The sequence below is a fragment of the Ursus maritimus genome, unplaced genomic scaffold (genome assembly GCF_017311325.1).
Source record: "Ursus maritimus isolate PB19 unplaced genomic scaffold, ASM1731132v1 scaffold_17, whole genome shotgun sequence".
Lineage (NCBI taxonomy): Eukaryota > Metazoa > Chordata > Mammalia > Carnivora > Ursidae > Ursus > Ursus maritimus.
The window spans coordinates 7,026,757-7,048,440 of NW_024424119.1; the positions used below are offsets into that span (position 1 = coordinate 7,026,757).

The 21,684-nt window shown below is 38.8% G+C and overlaps 1 protein-coding gene across 6 annotated transcripts in view; it reads right to left on the reverse strand.

Annotated features, from left to right (window-relative positions):
• Positions 1–21,684, reverse strand: part of MPDZ (multiple PDZ domain crumbs cell polarity complex component) — a 134,662-nt gene that overhangs the window by 12,803 nt on the left and 100,175 nt on the right. For 5 of the 6 annotated variants that reach the window (XM_008689848.2, XM_040631441.1, XM_008689850.2 and 2 more), the window contains 8 exons: positions 15,990–16,152; positions 14,039–14,235; positions 12,875–12,966; positions 12,564–12,654; positions 10,289–10,369; positions 2,229–2,321; positions 2,069–2,143; positions 797–971 (listed from right to left, as the gene is read on the reverse strand). In XM_008689848.2, coding sequence (XP_008688070.1) covers positions 797–971; positions 2,069–2,143; positions 2,229–2,321; positions 10,289–10,369; positions 12,564–12,654; positions 12,875–12,966; positions 14,039–14,235; positions 15,990–16,152 — 967 coding nt within the window. Of the gene's footprint in view, positions 1–796; positions 972–2,068; positions 2,144–2,228; positions 2,322–10,288; positions 10,370–12,563; positions 12,655–12,874; positions 12,967–14,038; positions 14,236–15,989; positions 16,153–19,494; positions 19,594–21,684 lie in introns of all 6 variants that reach the window. The other variant, XM_008689844.2, reaches the window with a different exon arrangement.

A 21,684-nucleotide genomic window follows, 5' to 3' on the forward strand; every position in this document is an offset into this window, starting at 1 on the left:
ATGTTTTAAACTGCTGTTTCCTTAAAAACCTGTCAAAAGAACTTAATGTTTCAGTTTGGAGGCCAAGAGATTTTCTTCTCCCATCGTAGAAAAAGCCTATGTGTTTAAGTACTTTTTTCAAAGCTTGAAAGTTACTGTCTTATTAAACACTAGTGTAATTTTTGTCAAAAAGTAACTTAAAGGAATAATTTGCCTCACTTTGCTCGGCTGATATTTTAATGATAAATGCAAGTCTCATCAACATACAACCATTTCATCTATTTTGACAGGATCTATTACACCTAAGTGACAGAACTCAGATCAATTACGCTTACCATAGCAATGACTACTATTTCTAAGAGTTTCTTGTAATGCCAGGAACTGTTGATTCCACCCGTAAAATGGCATCACTGTACCCATTTTACAGATTAGAATACTAAGGCTTTAGAGAAGTGAAATTACTTGCTTAATATGAAAAAGGAATATTCAACATGATATTATGCTTCACTAGTCAAATACCCGGAATCACAGGTACCTTCAGCAAAAGACCTTGGAGAGCAAAGAGTACTACTCCGCTGAGGCTCTGAGTGGGTGGGTGGGCCAACAGCTGGCTAATTTGCAGCACAAAGATCCCCTGCCTAACAGTCCAGTGATCTTTCTTCAGGAGCCCCTCTCTTTATACCATCTTTTCACCAAAATGTTCCCTGATGATGGCCTTCAAACAGTGAGTTACATACAGGCAGGCTCCCAAGGAGGGACCTGCTGCTGGAGAGTTTGAGTGTGTCACAGGCAGGAATCACAAGAGACTGGCCCTTACTTGGGATGGACTCTGGTTCCGGGGAGCCGGAAGACGGGGCCGTCGGAGACAAGGAGCTGCTCTTCTGTTCTCCACTGGCCGTACCAGCCGCTGAAGCCACAGCCTGGGGGTCATGATTCTCAGCACGAATGCTAAGTTTCACTGTTGTCTTTGCTGTTTTCAAAAGGCTAATAAACTGGCAGGGTGTTGATGTGGCAGGGAAACACAATTCAAAAGCAGATTAGTAGACTTATACCAGTAAGTCACTGTTACAGTTGGAATCCTTTTCCTTGTCAGAACTTGAGGGGTCAAGAAAAAACGGTTGTCGTTTCTTTCTAGTTTCTCAGTTGCCTGATATTGATTAAGGCCAAAGTTAATGTCTATTGTAAGTCTAGTTGTGACCATGTTCTTCTTTATATAAGTATAGGGTTTTCAATTTTTGACATTTTTAATTAATCTCATCTGTTTCTCTGGATCCCTACAAACTTAGAAGATATATGGGGTATTTTTCCCACTTCCTGATTCTACTAGGATTTTAAACAGCTTCCACAGACACTTTTAATAAAATGGCAACACTCATGTTAAAAGCAGGGTAAGGAAAACTATGCAACAGAAGAGTCAAGCCTAATGGTAAGTTAGAACATAGACATATGGATTAAAGGGTTCAACCTACACAATTATTAAAGCTGAATTAAAAAAAAATGGTTTAAGCTTCTTGCTGGCCAATGTAGAAATAAAAACATTTGCACACCAAATCTCAAGAGAAACACAGCTTTTTTCTTGCACTTATCTATGAAATGCCTCAAGTGAGATGACTAGTAAGTATTTTGAGGACAAGAAAACTCACAAATAACTGTTTAACCCCAATGAAACTAATGCATTTAATGACTGAGTCTGATTATAAAACAACAAAGTGGATATTTATTGGAGCAAATATTCATAAAAATTCCTTTGGTCTTAACACTAAGTTGACCTTTGTTCAGAAGTTGCAAGTTTTTCTAAGGGAAAATGGAAATGATATTTATCAGAAATGCCCACTGAACATTGGATTTTCTAGACAATAGAAAATACCTTAATATCATTTGACTGGGAAGTAGAAAACAGAAATTGAAGAGCTTCCAAACAATCTCTTCTATTCCTTAATGATATCTGTCTAATATCACGTCTAGTATTGATAGCTACATGGTTCCAATTCCCTATGACCACACACACACACACACACACACACACACACACACACACACATATGCTGGCCATGCCCACATAGTTATTTGCTTCCTTTGGGAAACATACCTTTTCAACAGGATAGCCAACAACGACTTCATCATCTATAGCCAAAATCTGATCTCCAACTTTGAGCCGTCCATCCTAAATGGAAACACGTTAAGATTCGGGATGACTTTATAGAAGTAATTCCCTTCTCCACCACTTTATGACAGCAAGAAAGCCTCACCTTGGCTGCCACCCCGTGCTCGGTTAGACTCTTTATGATGACTCCACTGAGTGTATCTTCCTCACTGATGGCAATGCCCAAACCCCCTTGATCCTAGAGAAACAGTAACAACTTAGAAAATTTATCCAAAGGAAAATGGCCATAGGTTATATGGCCAAAGGTTATATGGCCATAGGCCAAAGGTTATATGGCCATAACTTCTGAACACTATCTTCTACCCAAGGGCTAAAAAATGGATTAAAACTATTCTAAAGTTCATTAACAGAAATCTCATCTTAAGCAAACTTTCAAACTTTTTAATGGAAATAAATTCTCTTCTATCAAATATTCAAATGTATTCATTCCTCCCATATAGTGTATTTACCATATATATCCAGTTACACATCTCTAGTAACTTTAGCAAAATATCCAGAGAACAAAATGCATTCAATAACTCAATGAATGTACAACATTTGCCAACGTAGTATTGTGAACTGGCTGACGGAATAAGTCATTTCAAACCAAATCAAAGCATCCTGCTTCCTCTTTCTGGCCTACAGCTAAGCAATAACAACCTCAAATGGCCCCTTCATCTCGCCCTTCTTTTAAGCAGACAGACTACAATTACTTCTGCATGCTCTGTCCTTTCTGGGGCTGAATACCCAGCGTTGTTTCCCCAGACACTGGTGTTTTGATCTGGTGCAGAGTGAAAACACTCTTAACGCTGAGGCCAAAGACATGCACTGAAAACCTGCCAAGCCTAGAGAGCCATACATATTTTGTCTATATTTTCCACATTTTCTTTTATCAAGACCAAATGTTCAATAGTATTGGCTTTTGTGTTTCTTTAATGTTTACATTAATGAAATTAAAATAGGGTTTTGAGTATTTTCATTCTGGTCAGAGCTAGCAACCATTTTCGTTACAGTTTCTACTCAGGGAAATGGAAAGCAAAAGAGAGAAAAAGGAAATTTTGCCATGATTTCTATGAAATGTATACATGAGAGACACGCTTGCCATCGGGCATTTAGGATCATGACTATGACAAGGTAAGGCTGCACCATCGTTTTACAGATTATCAACATTGTGGCTTTTCTGAGGTAGATTATTCATGTTTGATGATTTTCAGACTGTCATTGTGCACCTCTCTCTACCCCGATCTCTTTCCAGAGAATCAGTCACATGTGTAAGGCAGAGAAAACTGCACTTTTAGGGTGAGCAGAGCCTGGTTCTCATTTACTTCCTATCTAGCTGTACGAATTTGGATACACCACATAAAATGTCTAAATCTCAATTTTCTTATCTAAAAAAGGAGTAATAATGCAGCTGACCCTTGAACAATGTGGGGGTTCAGGTGTGGATCCTCCTCTGCACAGTTGAAAATCCATGCACAACTTCCAACTCCTCAAAAACTGAACTATGTATAGCCTTGTTGACTGAAAGTGTTATCGATAACAAACAGCTGAGTAACACGTTTTGTATGTTATATAGATTATCTACAGTATTCTTCGAATGAAGCTAGAGAAAAGAAAATGTAAAGAAAATCATAAGGAAGAGAAAATACATTTGCAGTCCTATACTGTATTTATCAAAAATCCCCACATAGAAGTGCACCCATGCAGTTCAAACCATGCTGTTCTTCCCCAACCATGAGACTGCTGTGGGGATCAGGTGTAGTAAGAAAGGGATTGGAAACCTGATGTACTATATACAGTGTTGTTATTACACATGCATTCCTTCTACTTACTACCCTACACGATATAATCAAATATACTTCAGATACATTTTGCAAACTTGCCAGGATTTTGACACCCTGAATCCTGATCTAGTTGGTAAAAGAATCAGGTTTAATGAATAGGAAGGTGAATGTGCTACCAAAAAGACAAAATCCCAGTGCCAACGCCAAATATGTCTAATGTAGCTAAACACTCTATTTGGGATTTTCTATACCAATGGTCTTTCCTATTACCATAAAGAAATATTTGTTTCAATAAGTAACACTATTATTGCCTATTCACTTATCTGTAGTCAGGACAGTACTTCAGGGGTCCAGAGGGCATTTGCTAGTTGTTTACTTAACACCGTTATCATCTTATTCCTTCATGCAAGCTCACAGATTTTTGTCAGAATATCCAGCCCCCTCCCCCTGCTGCCTTGAACAACAGACAGGAGCATGCTCTCGCTCTTGCTCATTCTCTCTTTGTCTATGTTTTGGGTGGTGATTTTATTTATTATTATTATTTTTTAAAGATTTTATTTATTTATTTGACAGAGATAGAGACAGCCAGCAAGAGAGGGAACACAAGCAGGGGGAGTGGGAGAGGAAGAAGCAGGCTCATAGCGGAGGAGCCTGATGTGGGGCTCGATCCCAGAATGCCGGGATCATGCCCTGAGCCGAAGGCAGACGCTTAACCACTGTGCCACCCAGGCGCCCCTTGGGTGGTGATTTTAAAATATGCTCACAGACTCAGAGAGGAAATGGGGCTTCCTATCAGTAGTCATTCAAGTCAACCATCCTGGATGTGGACCTTCTGGCCCCGGTCAAGCCGTGCCATGACTGCAGCCCTAGCTGGCAGCTGGGCAAACTGTACAAGACACTGACCAGACCATCCAGCTGAATGGCTCCCAAAGCCCTGACCCACAGAAACAGAGATCATAAATGTCTGTTGGTTTAATATTCTACATTTTGTGGTGATTTGTTATGTAACAGTGGATAAATATCTCCAAGGATGGAGTTTGAATGACTCAATATTACAGTTCTATTCCCATGGCCACAATCCCTAGCTCAGAAGTAAGCACGTGAACAGAGCTGGCTCAATTAGCATGGACTTCAGGACTTCTACCCAGAATTATGGGACAGCCGCTTTCCCACTGGGCCCTGACCGCATGACCTCAACTATGGCTGGCAGCCATTCTAAAACAGAGGAAGACCAGCCTTGGGATACAGCTGACCACTAATGGTGGGAGAGGAAAAGAACTGGCTCTTGATGACACTACTGAGCCACAGATCAAGTATCCCAGAACATCACTGGCCAGTAACCTGAGCCCATAAATCCCCTTCTCTGACTAAGCTTATAGGAGGAGTTCTTTTGCTATCAGCAACAGGCAGGGTCCTAAAAGGAGCAATAAGCTACACATCTGCATATATAATATGCCCCAACCCCACTTAAATACTACAGAAATAAACACATATATACACATCTACAGACGATCTACTGATATCAGAAGAGTAGGATGAAATATGAGTAAGGGTAATCGGGTGTGAGTGCAGTTTCCCAGCTGACTGCCTAGCTCCCCGCTTCACTGCTGCCACAGGACATATAGTCCATAACAAAAAAAGGTCCGAGAAACACTGTTCTGAGCCTGTTGTTAAAACACCACCATATAGAGAAGGTGAAACAAATTAAGGAAACTTATCTATGGAGTTGTATCATTCAATAGCTAGAAAAGAGTGAAAAGAATTAAAAGTGGGATGAAGCTAAACCACCATTATTATCAGGAGAGCTATTCTGAAGTTGGAAGATTCCCCAAAAATTCAGAAGAGAACTTCTTAATGCTATTTGAGGACTTTCACCCTATAAAACTGTATGGACATGAACCGTATCTCTGAAAATTGCGTAAGGTTGCTTTGATGTACAGGTACTTTCCTAGATAAAATGTGCTTAAAAACAAATCTTTAATCAAAAATACTTTGATAAATTGAATTAGCACTTCAGTCAGTCACTAAGGGTTCAGATTAGACACGTTATAAACTTTGTTTATAATTTTATTTTCCCACTTAAAAAAGGGGATTAAAAAGAAAAAAGATAATGAGGGCATCTGGGTAGCTCAGTCAGTTAAGCGTCTGACTCTTGATTTCAGCTCAGGTCATGATCTCAGGGTCATGAGATGGAGCCTGCATTGGGCTCCACACTGGGCGTGGAGCCTACTTAAGATTCTCTCTCTCCCTCTGCCTCTGCCCCACTCTACCCCACCCCCCACACCAGTCATGTGCTCTCTCTCTCCTTAAAAAAACAAAACAAAAACAAAAACAAAAAAAGATAATCGACCTGTCCAGAAAGTTTCTAAGGAGTCAGAACAGAACTAGAAATGATCTGTTACTACAATTTCTGTTTTGAAACTGTTACGAAAACTATTCTCTCCTTCCTGACTCTCCTGCACTTGGCATCTTCCCCTTGTGCACACACAGCATGTAAGCCTTCATCCACTCTTCCCTCCTGCATACTTAGTACGAACTATGCTACCCCATACTATATGAGATAATGGGAGAAAAAATATAACAGTTTCTTCTTTTTCAACATGTTTGCAATACAGATGTATAGAAAATTCACCCACATGAATGTGTATCACAAGAGACATGTTTAAGCCAGGCACTGTTAAATGACAAACAAATGAAGATGTTACTAGTAAGCATTATATAGGCCAAAATTTTGCAGGAATATTTCAAAATAAGCAGACATGAGATTAAGCTAGATCTTAAGTTATACAGGATTTAGATAATCTAAAAGAAAGCAGAAGGGCACCCCAAGGTGTATAAGCAAAGGCAAGGAGGGATGAATTCTCAAAATAAGTCGCCATGGGCTCTTGATACAAGTCAGTTTGAATGAAGTAGAAGATTCTTTTAAGAATCATATAGGTGTTTTGGAAAGGTAAATGGGCCCCAGTTGAAAGCTGAAACAAAGGAATGGAAAATGGGACTTGTAGGTGTAAGACCAGAGCTTAAGTACCAACTCTACCATTTTGAGTTATGAGAACTGTTATAAGTGGGGAAAATAAAAACGATCTCACAGGGTGGCTGAGAAGTAAACAACATAATGCACAAGAGACTTCATCATTAAATTTTTTCAAATAATCATAATTTTTAAAAATACAGGGCAGTATAAATGACAATGAATTGCAGATAAGGTATGAATGTTAGCAGGCTGGTTAATTCTCCCTCCTTTGCTTTCTTGAATTTTGTTTGCAGAGTCGACTAATAATGGTATTCAGAGTGGACAGGCTTAGAGAGTATGCTGTGTCTTTTAACTTGTCACTTTTACTCAGGGCTTCCTCAAAGGATGTTTTTAAGCACACTTTCTGTGGAGCATTCAGAACCTCATGGTTAAAATATTAAGGAAAATAATGGCTTGAACAGTGTGAGGTGTAGGCCGCTTTTAGGCAAACAGGCTTGAGCGATGGAATGCAGAAAGTGCCCGCAGCGACCCCCTGACTGAATACAGACAGGACACCCGCCTCAAAATATTCACAGGCCCAAACTGACCAATGGGTTACTTACAACCAGGCACAGCTACCAAAAAATGGAAAATTCCATACCTCTGAGCCTACCCTCTTACCTTCCCCCTTTAAAACAGCTCCCACGCACAACCTGGTGGCAGCCAGCCTCTCCTCTGCAGCCCTGCCCACCACTCCCTTGAGTGTATTCAATAAACTTCTACCTCCTTTGCTCTGCCTCAGAGGTCTCTGTCTTTCGCCTCCTGCGTCACTGGCTTCTGCAGGATTATCGGCCCACACTTGGGAGAGATACCACACTTAGTGCTTTATACAGATTCTTTCATTCGATCCTTACAAAAGTATTTCTTTTGTAAAGGTTTTATTATTTCCTTATCCTACAGACAAGGAAACTAAGGCCCAGAAAAGTTAAGTGGCTTCAAAAGCCCACACTTGAAGTCAAAGTTGATTGCTTCTAAGGTCAACTGATTTTAAAAGATTCTTGAATACTCCCCCTCATTCACTTTGGCTTTCATCAATAAATACATTTCAGTTACCTGAGTTTTAAGATTTGTTTGAAATCTACACATAAATGGAAGCTTTCTGTGGGCAATAAAATCTGAAGTTTCTTCAAGTTCTTGGATTTCCCCCGCAGCAACTACTTCAGAAAGGGTAGTGCACTTAAGAGATACCTGCTGAATAAGTCGGCAGGAGGCTAAAGACAGACCAGCTCCTACACTGCTGTAGAATGAAGGGAGCTTGCTCATTAGCTTTAAGGATCCCAACAATAACCCTGATACAGGCAGCCCCATTTACAGAAGAGGAGTGGGGACCAATGAGATGAGGTTTCCAAGTGTTTTATCAGAGATAACTCAGAAGGGCCTCTGACAGACAAAGTGGGCCTCAGCGCTCCCCCCCCCCCACCGCTGAATGCCAGGCCAAGGGAATTGAATTTATCTGTTTGAGAATGGAGGTCCTTGAAAACAGTCTGAATAGGGGATTAAGATGATTAAACATCTACAGAACACCTTAATCAGGTAGCCTAAGGCAGGAGGAGACAGCATGGCAGAAAGCTGCTGTCGGGAAGCAGTTAGGCATCTCTGCCAGCTTATTCTTTCTTAATAATTGTAACAATGAAAGAAAACCAGGCAGTATTTATATGTGAGTGCAAGGTACTGGCCTCTTCACACAATATATATTTAATTCTCACTATAACTGCATGAGTACTACTATTATCTCCACTTGGTAGTGGGGACATTGTCCAGTTTAGGAACCCTGTCCCAGGTCCCAACCAGCAGCTTGTAAGAGGCAAAGGAGACCTAGAAGGTTTGGCTTTAAGTCTACAATCTCAACCACTACAGTGTTTTGCTCGTACTGCATCTGTTTAACAGGGTCATTCCCCCAACATTTCCTGGGCACTTGTTATATTCTAGGATGTTCTAAACTCTAGGTAAATAAATTAGGCCAATACCATGAAAGGATACGTGTTAAAAAAAATGATCTTATTTTGGGCTTTTCTAAAGATAAGCATAAACCTATATTTTTTAAAAAAAAAAATTTATTATAATGAATCCAGCATACATATAAATGCTTCATAATTCACAAATTGTAGGGAAATGACTGCACTGTTAAATACTATAAATTCTGATACTTCGGGATTTAGGAGGAAAAGGAAACAATCTGAAATCTACAGGGGAAAAAGGAAGGTATCTTCTCTCTTAAATGGCAACAGAGTGAGGGATCCTGAACTGAAATGTATGAACTTCTTGGTAGAAAAGGCAAAAGGCCTTAATGACTTCTGTTCTTTTCCTTCTCGCTACAACACAAATTGTGCATAATAATGACTTCTTTTAAATATACTGTATGTAAGACTGGGACCATCCATTTTGCACACGTTTATTGTAAAAACAAAACCAAATCAATAGAATCACAGTCTTTTCCCCCCTAAATGCTTAACAAAGTCTGACTGTGTGCCAGGCTTTATGCCAACTACTTACAAATGACTCATTTAATCTTTACGATTAGGTCAAAGGTAATATTATCATCTCCAATTTACTGGTGAGAAAACTGAGGCAAAAGAAGATCACATAATGTGTCAAGTATGTACCTGGCAAAGCAAGGCTTGAACCCAGATTCTGGAGCCAAGGCTCGTAAGCACCATGGTGCACTGTCTTAAGCTGGAAAGTGGCCTGTGGATGACTTCTCTTCTTTCTGCCTGCAGTAAATATCCCCCTGCTCCATGCCCATCCCCTGGCTTGCCTTCCTCCTCTCGCTGAACACTTTGCTGCTCCCTGCGAATATTCTTCTTCACCCAAACCCGCCCCTGCCTGCATTCCAGCCTGAGCCTGCAGCACCTGAAAGCATTTGTAAATTTCTGTTCAGCAAACCACCTTTATAAAGTGGTCATTCGAAACTAAGGTTCAGATCTTTTCAAAAGTAAATACTTCACTGATGCTGATCAGTGAAACTTCTAGCTATTCGAACTTTCAGTTTTATGAAGGATAAAGAGTATAATTTCTTTTTTTAATTTTCTCCATAGCAGGCCCTTGGTATACGTATCAAAGAAGAGACTGCTAGATGTCCCATCTTGGGATAATCATAAAGACAGGAAAAGCTTAGTCCCTGCTAAAGTATCAATTAACACTGTAATTCTCAAACGTGTTTGTGCATTGGAATCACCTAGAAGGCTTATAAAAACGCAAACTGTGGGTCCACCCCCAGAGTTTCTCACTCAATAGGTCTGGGTGGGCCCAAATATCTGCATTTCTAACAAGATCCCAGGTGATGCTGATGCTGCTGGTCCAAAGACCACACCTCTGAGAACAAGCGAATTAGTTCACTGGTGTAAAAATTCCAATTCAAAGCAGATCTACCTTGGGAAGCTCCAGATGTTGCACATTTTTAAATGAACAGAGGTCCACAGCTGCATCGGAAGTAGTATCACTCCTCTCAGCCTGACAGAGGGTAAATAGACCAAATAGACAACTGAGTGTTTTTGTATTTTTGTTTGCTTAATAAGGACCACTTTAATAAAAATTATTTCATGTGTTATAATTATTAACATTTCATGATATTTATGAACACTAAACTCTCATCAAAATACTAATAAGGTATGATCAGACAAAAAATTTTTTAGAGCACAGAGACACAAAGTGGTTCTCAAGACAGCCTGGATTCCTTCTCTAATGAAATCTAATCGCAGCCCAGCTGCCCAACGGCGAGGCTTACTGAAACACAGGACGCTAGCAGAGGGACCATCCACTACTCTTCCCCATGTTAGTCACAAGGGAATTCAGGAGCTATTGGATGTTTTACCTGAGAATTATTAAAATATTCCGTTTTCTTAAGGGCTACGTATGTGGTACCATTCGTATGAATAAAAATTTTCTCTTTTATAATCTTGAAAAAACACTTGACTCAGTTCACCGTTATGAATGATTTCTCAGCTCATCAGAAGGAGTGACATTCCTGTTATACACTCCTTTAGGGGAGAGTGTTTCTGTTTCCACACCTTCTCGCACTGTAATCATCACGGCTCCTCTCATTTTAATCTGTTCATTCTCTATGCCTCCTTTTGTTCATCCTTAACAAATATCTGAAGCTTTGGCACATCGAAACTCCCACCAAAACACTCTAAATTCTGTTACCCTCTAGCTGCTGCCTTCTCTTTCTTTTTATCCATCATTTGCTTTCTCAAAAAACACCAGTAATCCGCTAGCTGCCAAGTCCAATGGACTCTATTCATCTCCTTACTTGACCTCTCCTCAGCATTCAAGGTTGTAGAATATACCCTTCTTGAAATGTGCCCTCCTTAGCTGCTATGCAAGTACCTGCCTGGTCCCTCCTCGTTACCTCCGTCCACTCTTTGTTAGGCTTCCTCCTTGCTGTTATCAAAGAATTTTGACCTTGGCCCTCTTCTTCTAAGTATTCTCTGTACAGAAAAGCCTCAATTCCCATGGCCAACAAATGACAAATAGGCATCCTGGGAATTCATTTCTAAACTCTAGACCAAATGTCCCAATGTACATCTCTACCAGGCTTTTCAACAGGTACTTCACCCTAAAGCTGCCTCAAACAGAATGTTTTCTATTTTTACAAATATCTGCTTTTTAATTTTTTCTTTTTTGGTAAAAGTCAGCCATCCACCAAGTCACCATGTCAGCCATCCGGAAGCTGTCTACATCTTGTCTGTTTCATTCACCAGCCTATTCCCAGCCCAAAAAGCAGTACCTGGTACAAGGCAGATACTCAATAAATACTTGCTGGGTAAATAGATTCTCAACCACTTGCCGTTCCTCACTGAGTACATTTAGTTAGGGATAAGGTAACGGTAAGTTGGATCCTAAACTTCTGAAACTTCTGACTTAACCTTTTCTTTACTTTTTTCTTTCTCTCTCTCTCCTCCCTCTCCCCCTCCCTCCTTCCTTCCTCCCCTCCTTCCCTCCCTTCTTTCCTCCCTCCCTCCCTTCCTTCTTCTTTTTTCTTTATTTGCATTAGTTCAGGCCCTCTTTATCTTTCCCCTGAACTATTCTGCTAATTTTCTTACTCCTTCTACCTTAACTTCTCTTCCCTGAAGCCTCTGATTTTTCTCTGCACTATTTCCAGAGAAGTGTTTAAAAATACAGTTCTTACTCTTTGAGTTCCCTAAGGCCTCAAAGACAAAGTCTCCATCACGATTCCCATGATCTGACCCTATCTCCTCTTTCTCAGTGACCGTTTCCTCACCAGCTCCCCATTCCCTGCCTCCCCCACTATTCAGTGATGCCCTAGGATTTTCATTCCCTGTATTTGCCAGAGCTTACATACCATTCCTTAGTCCATGCCCTCTGCTTGGAATGTTTCTGCCCCCCCCCCCATGTCTTCTACTTCCAACACATACTTCACATGTCACCTCACCTAGGGAGTCATTGTCACTATCTCTACAGAAGAAGACTTGACAACTTTTTCTATCTTCATTATTCCCCATGTAGACTCTTCATGGAAGTGGTGTGCTTATTTACATGAGTGTTTCTTGTACTAGGCCCCTTGGGGGCCAAGACCATGAGTCATTTATCTTTAACATTCCTGTAGGGACCTATAATTATTTGCTGAATTAATACATAGAATATCAATCTAATCTTCCCAGAGAAACAAACACAAGATACATACCTCCTTATTTCGAGAATTCTCTGAGGTAGAAGGCACAGGGTCTACTGTATTGCCAGGACATACAGCCATCTGACTCACCGCATCTTTATTCCTAAAAGTAAAAGTACTGACCCATCATAGCATAATGATTCATATTATTTTCATTCTTTCACTTGAAGACTCAGAAGGATTATTAGAGAAAATTCTGCAACCCCAAATATCTGGGACTATAACACACATACATTTAGAAATGTTTTATTTTTATTTAAAAGAACTCTGAATTGAAAGACTAACAGAAAGTATTTAGTAAACCAGAAAAAGAAAATGCTTACCTGATAAAAATTATTTTTACTTTAGAAGGAGCACATTTAATAATTGAAGAAGCATTCTGATGACTTCTTCCATATAAAATTTGACCATTGATCTGTGAGAAACAAATAGCATTAACTGAGCTTGAAATAATTTTGCTAATTCTTTTTCATCCTATCTAATGAAAAGGTCATTTTTTTTCTTTCTTTAAAATATTATATGTATTTTCCTTCCCAGAACATGAACCTGACTTTGATAGTAAATAACGACAAGCCCATGTTCAAAGCCAACATTAAAATGATGTGCAGGTGGTCTGATTTCCACAGATGACAGAGGCACCACTTGGACTGACTGTAGAAAAGAAGAGAGTAAACTTCCTGGCAGGCACTGGGCTTCCAGAGTGTTCTGTACAAAGCAAAGGCTCTCCTGGAGGCACTAATGACCTGCACAGATCATCCTGGGAAGTCCCCTGTGGTCATCGGTCTTAGTTAATCTCTAGGCCACGGGAAGGAACACCACAGGCAGATTTGGAATTTGGGAAGCAGAAAGTGCCGAAGCAGAACAGTACCAACTGGAAACTTCCAGTCATCTAGTCATTTAGCCATTGCTGACTGAGCCTTCCCAGCCAATGGAGACACAAGAGTGAGAGGAAGAGTATCAAGGCATGTGAATCCTAGCCTCCAGAAGGCAAGGACAAACAAAACAAGCAAATGCAATTCTAAACACTATAAAGTGTGGCCCAGAAATTTATTCTGTTTGGACGGCTGAGTTACTGTTTTCGTTATTTAGCCTTAACCTTGACCCCACTGCACCCCGCCCCCATCACTTCTACCATTAGGAATTCAACTTCCAGAATGTCCAGTGGGTCAATCTCATTACTGAGGAGTGATTGGTCATTTGGCTTTTCAAAAATTCCTATAAAAATGCAGCACACAAAAAAATGTTTTTGAAGTGTGATCTTTATTACTGTCTTGGGGCAAAAATTGTTTCTGGTGCTACCCAGTCACAACCTTTTAATGGAAGTTAATGGGAACACGGACTCTACTTAGCAGAGATTTGGTTTACAGCCAAATTTGCTGCAGTGCATCTATTTTATTAGGCAAGCAATAGTTTTCTCAGTCACCATATGAGGCCCTGGTGGATTTTCTGGAAACTGATGATTTCAGTGCACCAATTCAGCAACTTACCTCTAGAAGCTCATCTGCAATCTGCAGTCGACCATCTTTCCCAGCTGCTCCATTTGGATCAATCCCCACTACAAAGACACTCATCCTGGATCGGTCTTTGTTCCCAGCAAGACTTAGACCCAAACCACTACGACCTTTCTCCAGTTCAATCATATGTAGCTCTCCTGTTAGGGTTCCATAACGCTCTCTGATATTTTCTACAAACAACAACAACAACATTATAGGTATGAAGTTAACTTATAGCCAACGTTTTACTATGGAAGGTTATTTAGCTTCAAAAAGGGCATTACTTGGACCAAAATGTAAATCCTTGGCAGTTAAGAAAAGCTAAATAATCTGGCCACCTAAGTGTCAAGATGGGTTTCCGGGAGTACCCAATCTCTGAGGAATTTCTTTGCATGCAGAGTGGAGGGTCTGACTGATCAGTTCCCCTGGGTGATTCACATTAACAAACTCTCAAAAGACTCTGATTAAAACGTAGTGCCACTTTATCATTTGCAGAGAAGAACAGAACATTCGGAGGATTTACCTTCACTGGTCAGTGGAACATTTTCTCCCATAGGAAAATTGGCATGTGTTCACATCATGTTGGGCAGCTGCTTGGTACATAGATCCAGAATAAAGGGAATGCAGTTTGTAATTGCACAGAGCCATCAGGCCGGGACAAATCAATGTACCTGTCTCTGCTTTAGACACATGCCCTAATTAGATGAGACCATTCATCTCTCCCATCCCACATGTTCAAAAGGTAGAATTTATTCTTGATTCTGAGAGGACAAGGCTACATGCAGGTGCCCTAGGCCACAGGAGCCAACACTAATTTCCAGCCCTGTGAGGGGGCCATCCTGAAGGTCCAGCCCAGCTGGGCCCAGTCAACTACAACACCATGACACAATAATAAACTATTCCCTTACGGCATCAAGTTTTGGGGGTGGCTTGCGACATGACATTCTGTCTCATGTTTTCCTCGGAGTACATTCTGGCCACCTCAATAGATTAGCTGTATACTCATTTCATTGAAAATTGACTTAGAAAAGCACAAACTTTACAAATCATCTCTTAGAAATGTTACTATGCAGCTGATGTCTTGTATTCCATATTGATTCTTAACTGCATTAACTTTATGAACTGTCATTTCCTGATTCCCTCTAGAATCTAGCAGCACAACTTTCACACCCTGTACACTTCCTAAAAGCATATACCACGGCTTTCTTAAAGGAAATAATTATGCTTTTGAAGTGAAACCTTTAAAGCACTGATACATTGGTAACTTTTCACTAAATTTTTTAATATTTCCTTATAAAAAGGCTTATTTCATTAGAAAAAAAGAGACACCCCAAATGATCCTAATAACAGCTGCCTTTGAATGCTTCCTGTGCATCAGATACTGTGGTTAGCACTCCTCAGACATTTCAAATTTAATGTTAGCAACCCCAGGTAAGGACTGCATTTTTAAAAGAAAGGTAGCCCATAGGCAAAGCCTTAGAAACAGTTATACAATGTGCCAAATGCCCCAAGTTTTCATCTCAACAATTATTCCATGTTACCACCCTAGTATAGAAAATGCCAGAGTTCAAGGCAAAATATCAACAGCAATCAGATTTTACAATGAGGAATCTGAGGTCTGCAGAGGGGCAATGATTTGTTCAAGATCATTGGGTGGCAGATCCTGCAGTAGCTTCAGAGAGAATGCCCTGCCCTCTTTACTGCTCACACAAATGGTAAAGTGGCCTTTAGAAGGAAGGGTCATTTAAAGAAAAGGAAGAACACGATTTCATGCCTTGGGAATGTGTGGTGTATTCAGGCAAAACAAACAGTATTTTTTTCCAAACAAAATTGCAGTATGTATAACTAAAAGCTGAAACATACTTATCCATCCAGGCCTAAGCTTCGAGAGACCCAGAGCTATTAATGTCTCTTATAACTCAGTGGATCACAAAACACAACTTACTCCAGCTGTAACCAAACTCATCTTCTTTGTCCACATCTTCTGAGATTTTGCTTGCAGATGACTGTGTAAGATCACCGCTCATTTCAGCAAATGCTGAAGAAGGGGGCGGAGGCACATTGCACAATGGAGCCTTTTCTGGCTCTGATTCTGACTGACTGGGTGCCTGTGGGAACAAGAAGAATGCAGTGGGTATGTGCAGTCCAAGGAAGAAAAACTTGAGTAAAAGAAATAAAAGCATAATGACAAAAACTGGCTTTCAAATATCTGACACATAAATAATGGGAAAAAATATATAATGGTAGACAGGATCCAGGTAAAGTTTAAATATACTAAACAAAATATATGTTCAGAGCATAATTCATTAAACTGTTACTTGGTATTTTAGGCCAATGAATTCTTCAACTTGATAGCTTAAATGACATGAGAGAAAAAAATGTACGAACCCCCTCTTTTGGAAAAAAAATTCTCATTCAAAAGTCATCATAGATACGCAGGGGTCTGGGTAAGATTTTGTGGGTCTAGAAAAATCTTCCAAGAAACTAGAACAAAATTAACACATAAGGTAACCAAGCAATTAAAGAAGTTCAGAGGTTGCTAGTCAGACTGTATATATATATATATATATATACATATATACATATATACATATATATATATACATGTATATATATATATATACATATATATATATAAAGAATTCTTTATTGCTACCTGAATCCTCTCTCCAGATGACTCTTAACAAACCCATGAAAATGAGCATAACACATGCAGGCCCATCTACTACGGGAGCCAGTTTGTTAGCAAAGAGCACACAGACTCCGATCTGAGGAGCTGGTTTTAAGGGACAACGCCATCATTCCCTTGCCACGGCAGCTCGCAAGGTAAATGAGACAACATGAGGGATCACTGCAAACAAACCCAAAGTGTGGCATACTTGCTGTCACTGAGGGCTATGGGTCCTATTTCAAAAAAAGGACTTGGCATCAAGTTCTTATATTACACATTACCAAATAGAGTATCAGAGTTCAAAAAGCCCATAAGTCACTGAGTTCGTTTTATTCACTTTGCAGATGAAAAACTTGAGGCCATGAGAAAATTTTGTTCAAGATCACACTGATACTGGATTCCTTTTGCCTTAATTCTTAATCCAATGATCTTTCCATTATGCCATGCTATCTCCTCCAATTTCCATAGTAAGACAGTACCTAATTCAACAGCTGGAGATACTCAATGTAAGTTCTAACCCTGGTATGAAGCTGTCCCTGAGGCCCTCAACCTACATTTTTCCTATCCTTATTTTACCTTTTATCCATATAAAAATCCCTCTCATATACCTCATTTTGTTTTATATGTGTGTATGTGGAAAAAGACTGCAATTTCAAAAACTTCCAGGGGCGCCTGGGTGTCTGCCTTCAGCTTGGGTCATGATCCTGTGGACCCAGCCCCGCATCGGGCTCCCTGCTGAGCGGGGAGCCTGCTTCTTCCTCTCCCTCTGCTCTCTCAAATAAATAAACAAAATCTTTCCAAAAATTTATAAATGAATGAATGAATGAATAAATAAATAAATAAATAAACAAACTTCCTATAGAACATATCAAATGATGATCATGAATAAATATTTAGGAATTATTAATTGTTGTCAAGAATCAGAATCCCACAAAATATACCTAACACTAAAACTATGTAACACAATGTGATCTTTCTTTGCTGATTCAGAAACCACTTCAGGATTCCAGGCAGGCTGCCCCAAAATGAACCTAATAAACATCAAGTACTGTTTCTCTAGTAAAGTAAAGGAGAGCTGAATGGTAGAGACTTACAGGCAATAGATTTTCAAGTTACAGAACCTACTCTTTTAAAATGTTTGGATTACACACAACTGGCCACACAAACAAAAAGTACCAGTTTAGACAAAACCCTGTCATCTTCCCAAATGCTGTGCCATAAAATTCTCAAATCGACAATGCACAAATGAGATGACCAACAAACAAGAAACCTCATTTGATCCAATCCAGGTTCATTTAACATACTAAGGTTGGGGCAGGGAGAATATGTAATTTATATTTTTTCTGGTTAAAAAAAAAATACTTCTCTATAGTAACAGAAAATGTTAGCAAGAATAAATTAAGCCCATTTGATTTTTAAAAAGGGGAACACAATCTGATTTAAACTTCCCATAATTTTAATAAATTTATGGATGCGAATGTAATAGATCTTCTTCACAACTTTCCTGAGCTGCCATTTACCTTTAAAAAAAACAAAATCTGCCAGTCTAAAAAATTGTTCAGGATCTTACTTACGCACAACGTTTTCACATTGTGAGTAAGCTAAAATGGCGTCCTAACATTACTGATTAATCATAAAACAAACACGAGCCTGTATTTACAAAAAGGGGCAATTAGGTATAAACTTTCATTCTCAATGAGATCATGTAATTAGCTTATTGTTGACACTTCTTAATCAAAAACTAATGATATATACTATATGTTGGCTAATTGAAAATACAAAAAATTTTGTCACATAAAAAAATTATTAGTGAAAATATAACTCTTTAACAAAGATCGTTTAGCCTTCATTGGCAAAACAATGTCAAATGCGCTTGAAATCACTCCATGCCATGTATGCACACAAGTATAACATACACACATAGCACACCGTAACACACCTACTTATTCACAAAAATTTCACACTGAGACAAACCTTAAATGGTGTGGGAGCAAAAGGGTTAGTTGGGGAACAACGGAAGGTAACTCTACTTGAATTCTGTAATTCCTACAGTAACAGAAAACATACTCCTTCAGACACAGCATCTTTGGTTATCCATATTACAACAACATGAAAATCCAATGAATATTCATAAAATGCTTCCTGAAATTGTTGAAAGCTTTCTTCCTTATCATGATCAAATTATAATATATAAGTTCTTGTAAGTTTTTGTTTCAATTTTGGGTTTGAAATTTCATCAGAATATGAGAATATCCACGTCTAGGTTTACAAGCATTGAAACAGCTCCATGTTTCCTGATTCAGGCATTTTCATGGACACACTTTATGAACATTCAACACACTCCTGCATATACGCAATTATTTGTGGAGTGATTAACGCACAGAAGGACTTTAGAACCACCTTGTATAAGTCTGAGAAGGACTTAGACCAATACAAGGCTTTAAATAAATTTTGTGTGAAAGTAGTTCATACATTTGGCAATTAACAAAAATTTGCAAATCAGAAAATTTAACTCACAACGAAAGAGAGGAAAAGCAATTGGACTCACGATTCTCCCTTACTGTTCAGGAGAGACATCTAATTTCAGCTATAAATATGAATATGGTCTGGCAAAAAAATGTGCTTAAGAAAGAATTTGCATGCCCACTCCAAACACACAGTTTTGTTTTGTTTTTTCTTCCCTGCCCAAATTTAGTAAACAGTGAACTAGGACAAAGGCATAGTAACAAAGAACGAAACATTTGCAAAAGGCAATGGCAAGACAATGGCATTATCCAACCTTGTCAGCGTTGAACTGTAGAGAATCAGCAAATGGGTTAGTGCTGCTGAAGTTGTACTTAGGGTAAAGGTTGTGCGGCAAGGAAGGCAAAGGGGATTTCTAAAAGGAAACATAAGAGGCGCTGAGCGCAAAAGAAATGTATTTAACACAACTCAGTTTTAAGAGCAATGCACTGATTGAAATAACAGTGTGAAACTAGATCCTGTCAGATCTAGAGATTAATAACAACGTCATATTAAACAGTCGAGAACTAAAGGTTTACCTCTAGAGCCCTGCATCTACACCTGAATCTCAATCTGGCCATAAAGGAAATGAGTTCCTGAAATTGATACCAAATTTCTTTTCTTTTCACTATCACAGAGAGATGCAAATAAATTTTGCCCACTTTATATATTCATCTATGTTCCATGGATATCAGTAAACAGGTATCAAAATTAAAACCATAAATTTTTTTTGTTTACATTTCAAAGCAAATTATGTTTTGTAAAATAGAAAGATGGTCTATCTGTTCCAGAATGCAAATTAAACATTCGTCTGCTAGTTCACTGGTAACCTTCATGATTCTTTTATCTTGTTTCCCAGGAAGGAATATTTTCATACTTAGACTAGAGATTAAGGTGGCTTCAGATCAATAATTTCTCATTAAAAAAAAAAATCAAAACAATTTTAAAGAAATGAACCACTGTTCAGTGGTGTTCTCTATTTCTGTCCACTTTTTGTGGAGGTAGAAACATTGATTTTTTAAAAAAATATTTCCTATAAAAGTACCCATATTGGGAATTTATGAGGCTTTGAATATATTTGAAGTCCTGCCTTAGAGTGATTCTCATAGATTTTGTGGCTTGCTTGAGATATGCCCTGAGCTAGGACTATTGGAGTTGAATATACATATTAAAGGCAGGATGACTGCCAGAAAGAATTTAGCATTTTCATAGTTTAAAAAAAAAAAGAAAAAAAGGAAAGTAATTTCCTCAGCACAATAAATTCTTCTCCTTCTTTTCATACCCGCTATCTTTTTTCTTTTATTGACTATATCTTTCAGGGGAAATTGCAGACATTTAAAATTCATTTTGGCTCCAATTAAATGTTTGTGTTACTTCTGTCTATAAAAAAGTCCTACTGGCAAGCATCAAGAGTAGGGAGAGGTTGTCATGTGACACCACCCTGTCTGGGAGAACACTCTGGAAAGACTCTATCCTCAGTACGCCTGCACTAAAGCTTATGCCACATTACCCTTTCAATCTGCTCTTCTTGCAATGTTTTTCCTACAGAGGGAAGACGGGAAAAAGAAATGGGCACAATGACATTTCTGCTCATCTCAACTTTCTCTCTGCTTTTCAGTTTAAATGTCAACTCCTGCTTTACAAAAGAAAAGATCACGAATGCCAAGGAACACGACCATTTATTAAGGTGGAAAAAATGACTAGGCAGAGATTAAAAACATATTCTAGGCAAACTAACTCAATGCTATGGAAGTTGGAAATTATATCCAATCCTCATACATACAATTTTTAGGCTTTACATTTCCTTTATAATTCTGTAGAACAATAAAAAAAAAATAGAACCATAATGGCAAGAAATGGAGTATTTAGAGAGAGCTCTAGTTTTTTGTTTTGCTTTTTTTATCTGTTTCAATTTCCAGCTCTTATAGGATTAGAATTTGGCCCTGACAGCAGAGTATTAAAGTACAGCATGAGCACAGCAAATGAAGTGGTAGATCTATTACTATGAAAAGATTTATAGAAACAGGCCATATTTCTTATTAAAAAATCAATGATGAAACTCCTGTTTATAGTTCTAAGGGGCTGATAGGAATGGAAATGTTATTAACTAAGAGGAAGCACAGGGAAGACAAAAACATTATCTGGCCCATATTAACAGGGCCTATCCTTTGGGAAGATGATACAGTCCAACTGATGGAATGGTCAGTAATAAATCAGTAAATATGGAATTTATTATTAAATATTACTATTATTATTATTCTCAGTTCTGCAAAGTTCTGATTCTTGAATAGTTTATGTGCCAAAGAGACTGTATTTTCAGCCTATGTATGGGATTTTTTTGAAGTTTTATTGCATCTACAAATGAAATATTTTCCATTAAGAAACTCTTATGTATTTGTGGGGTTTTTCTCTTTAGATTACTGGAGACATGATTATTTCGCAAGAAGTAAATCACTGAAAATCAAGG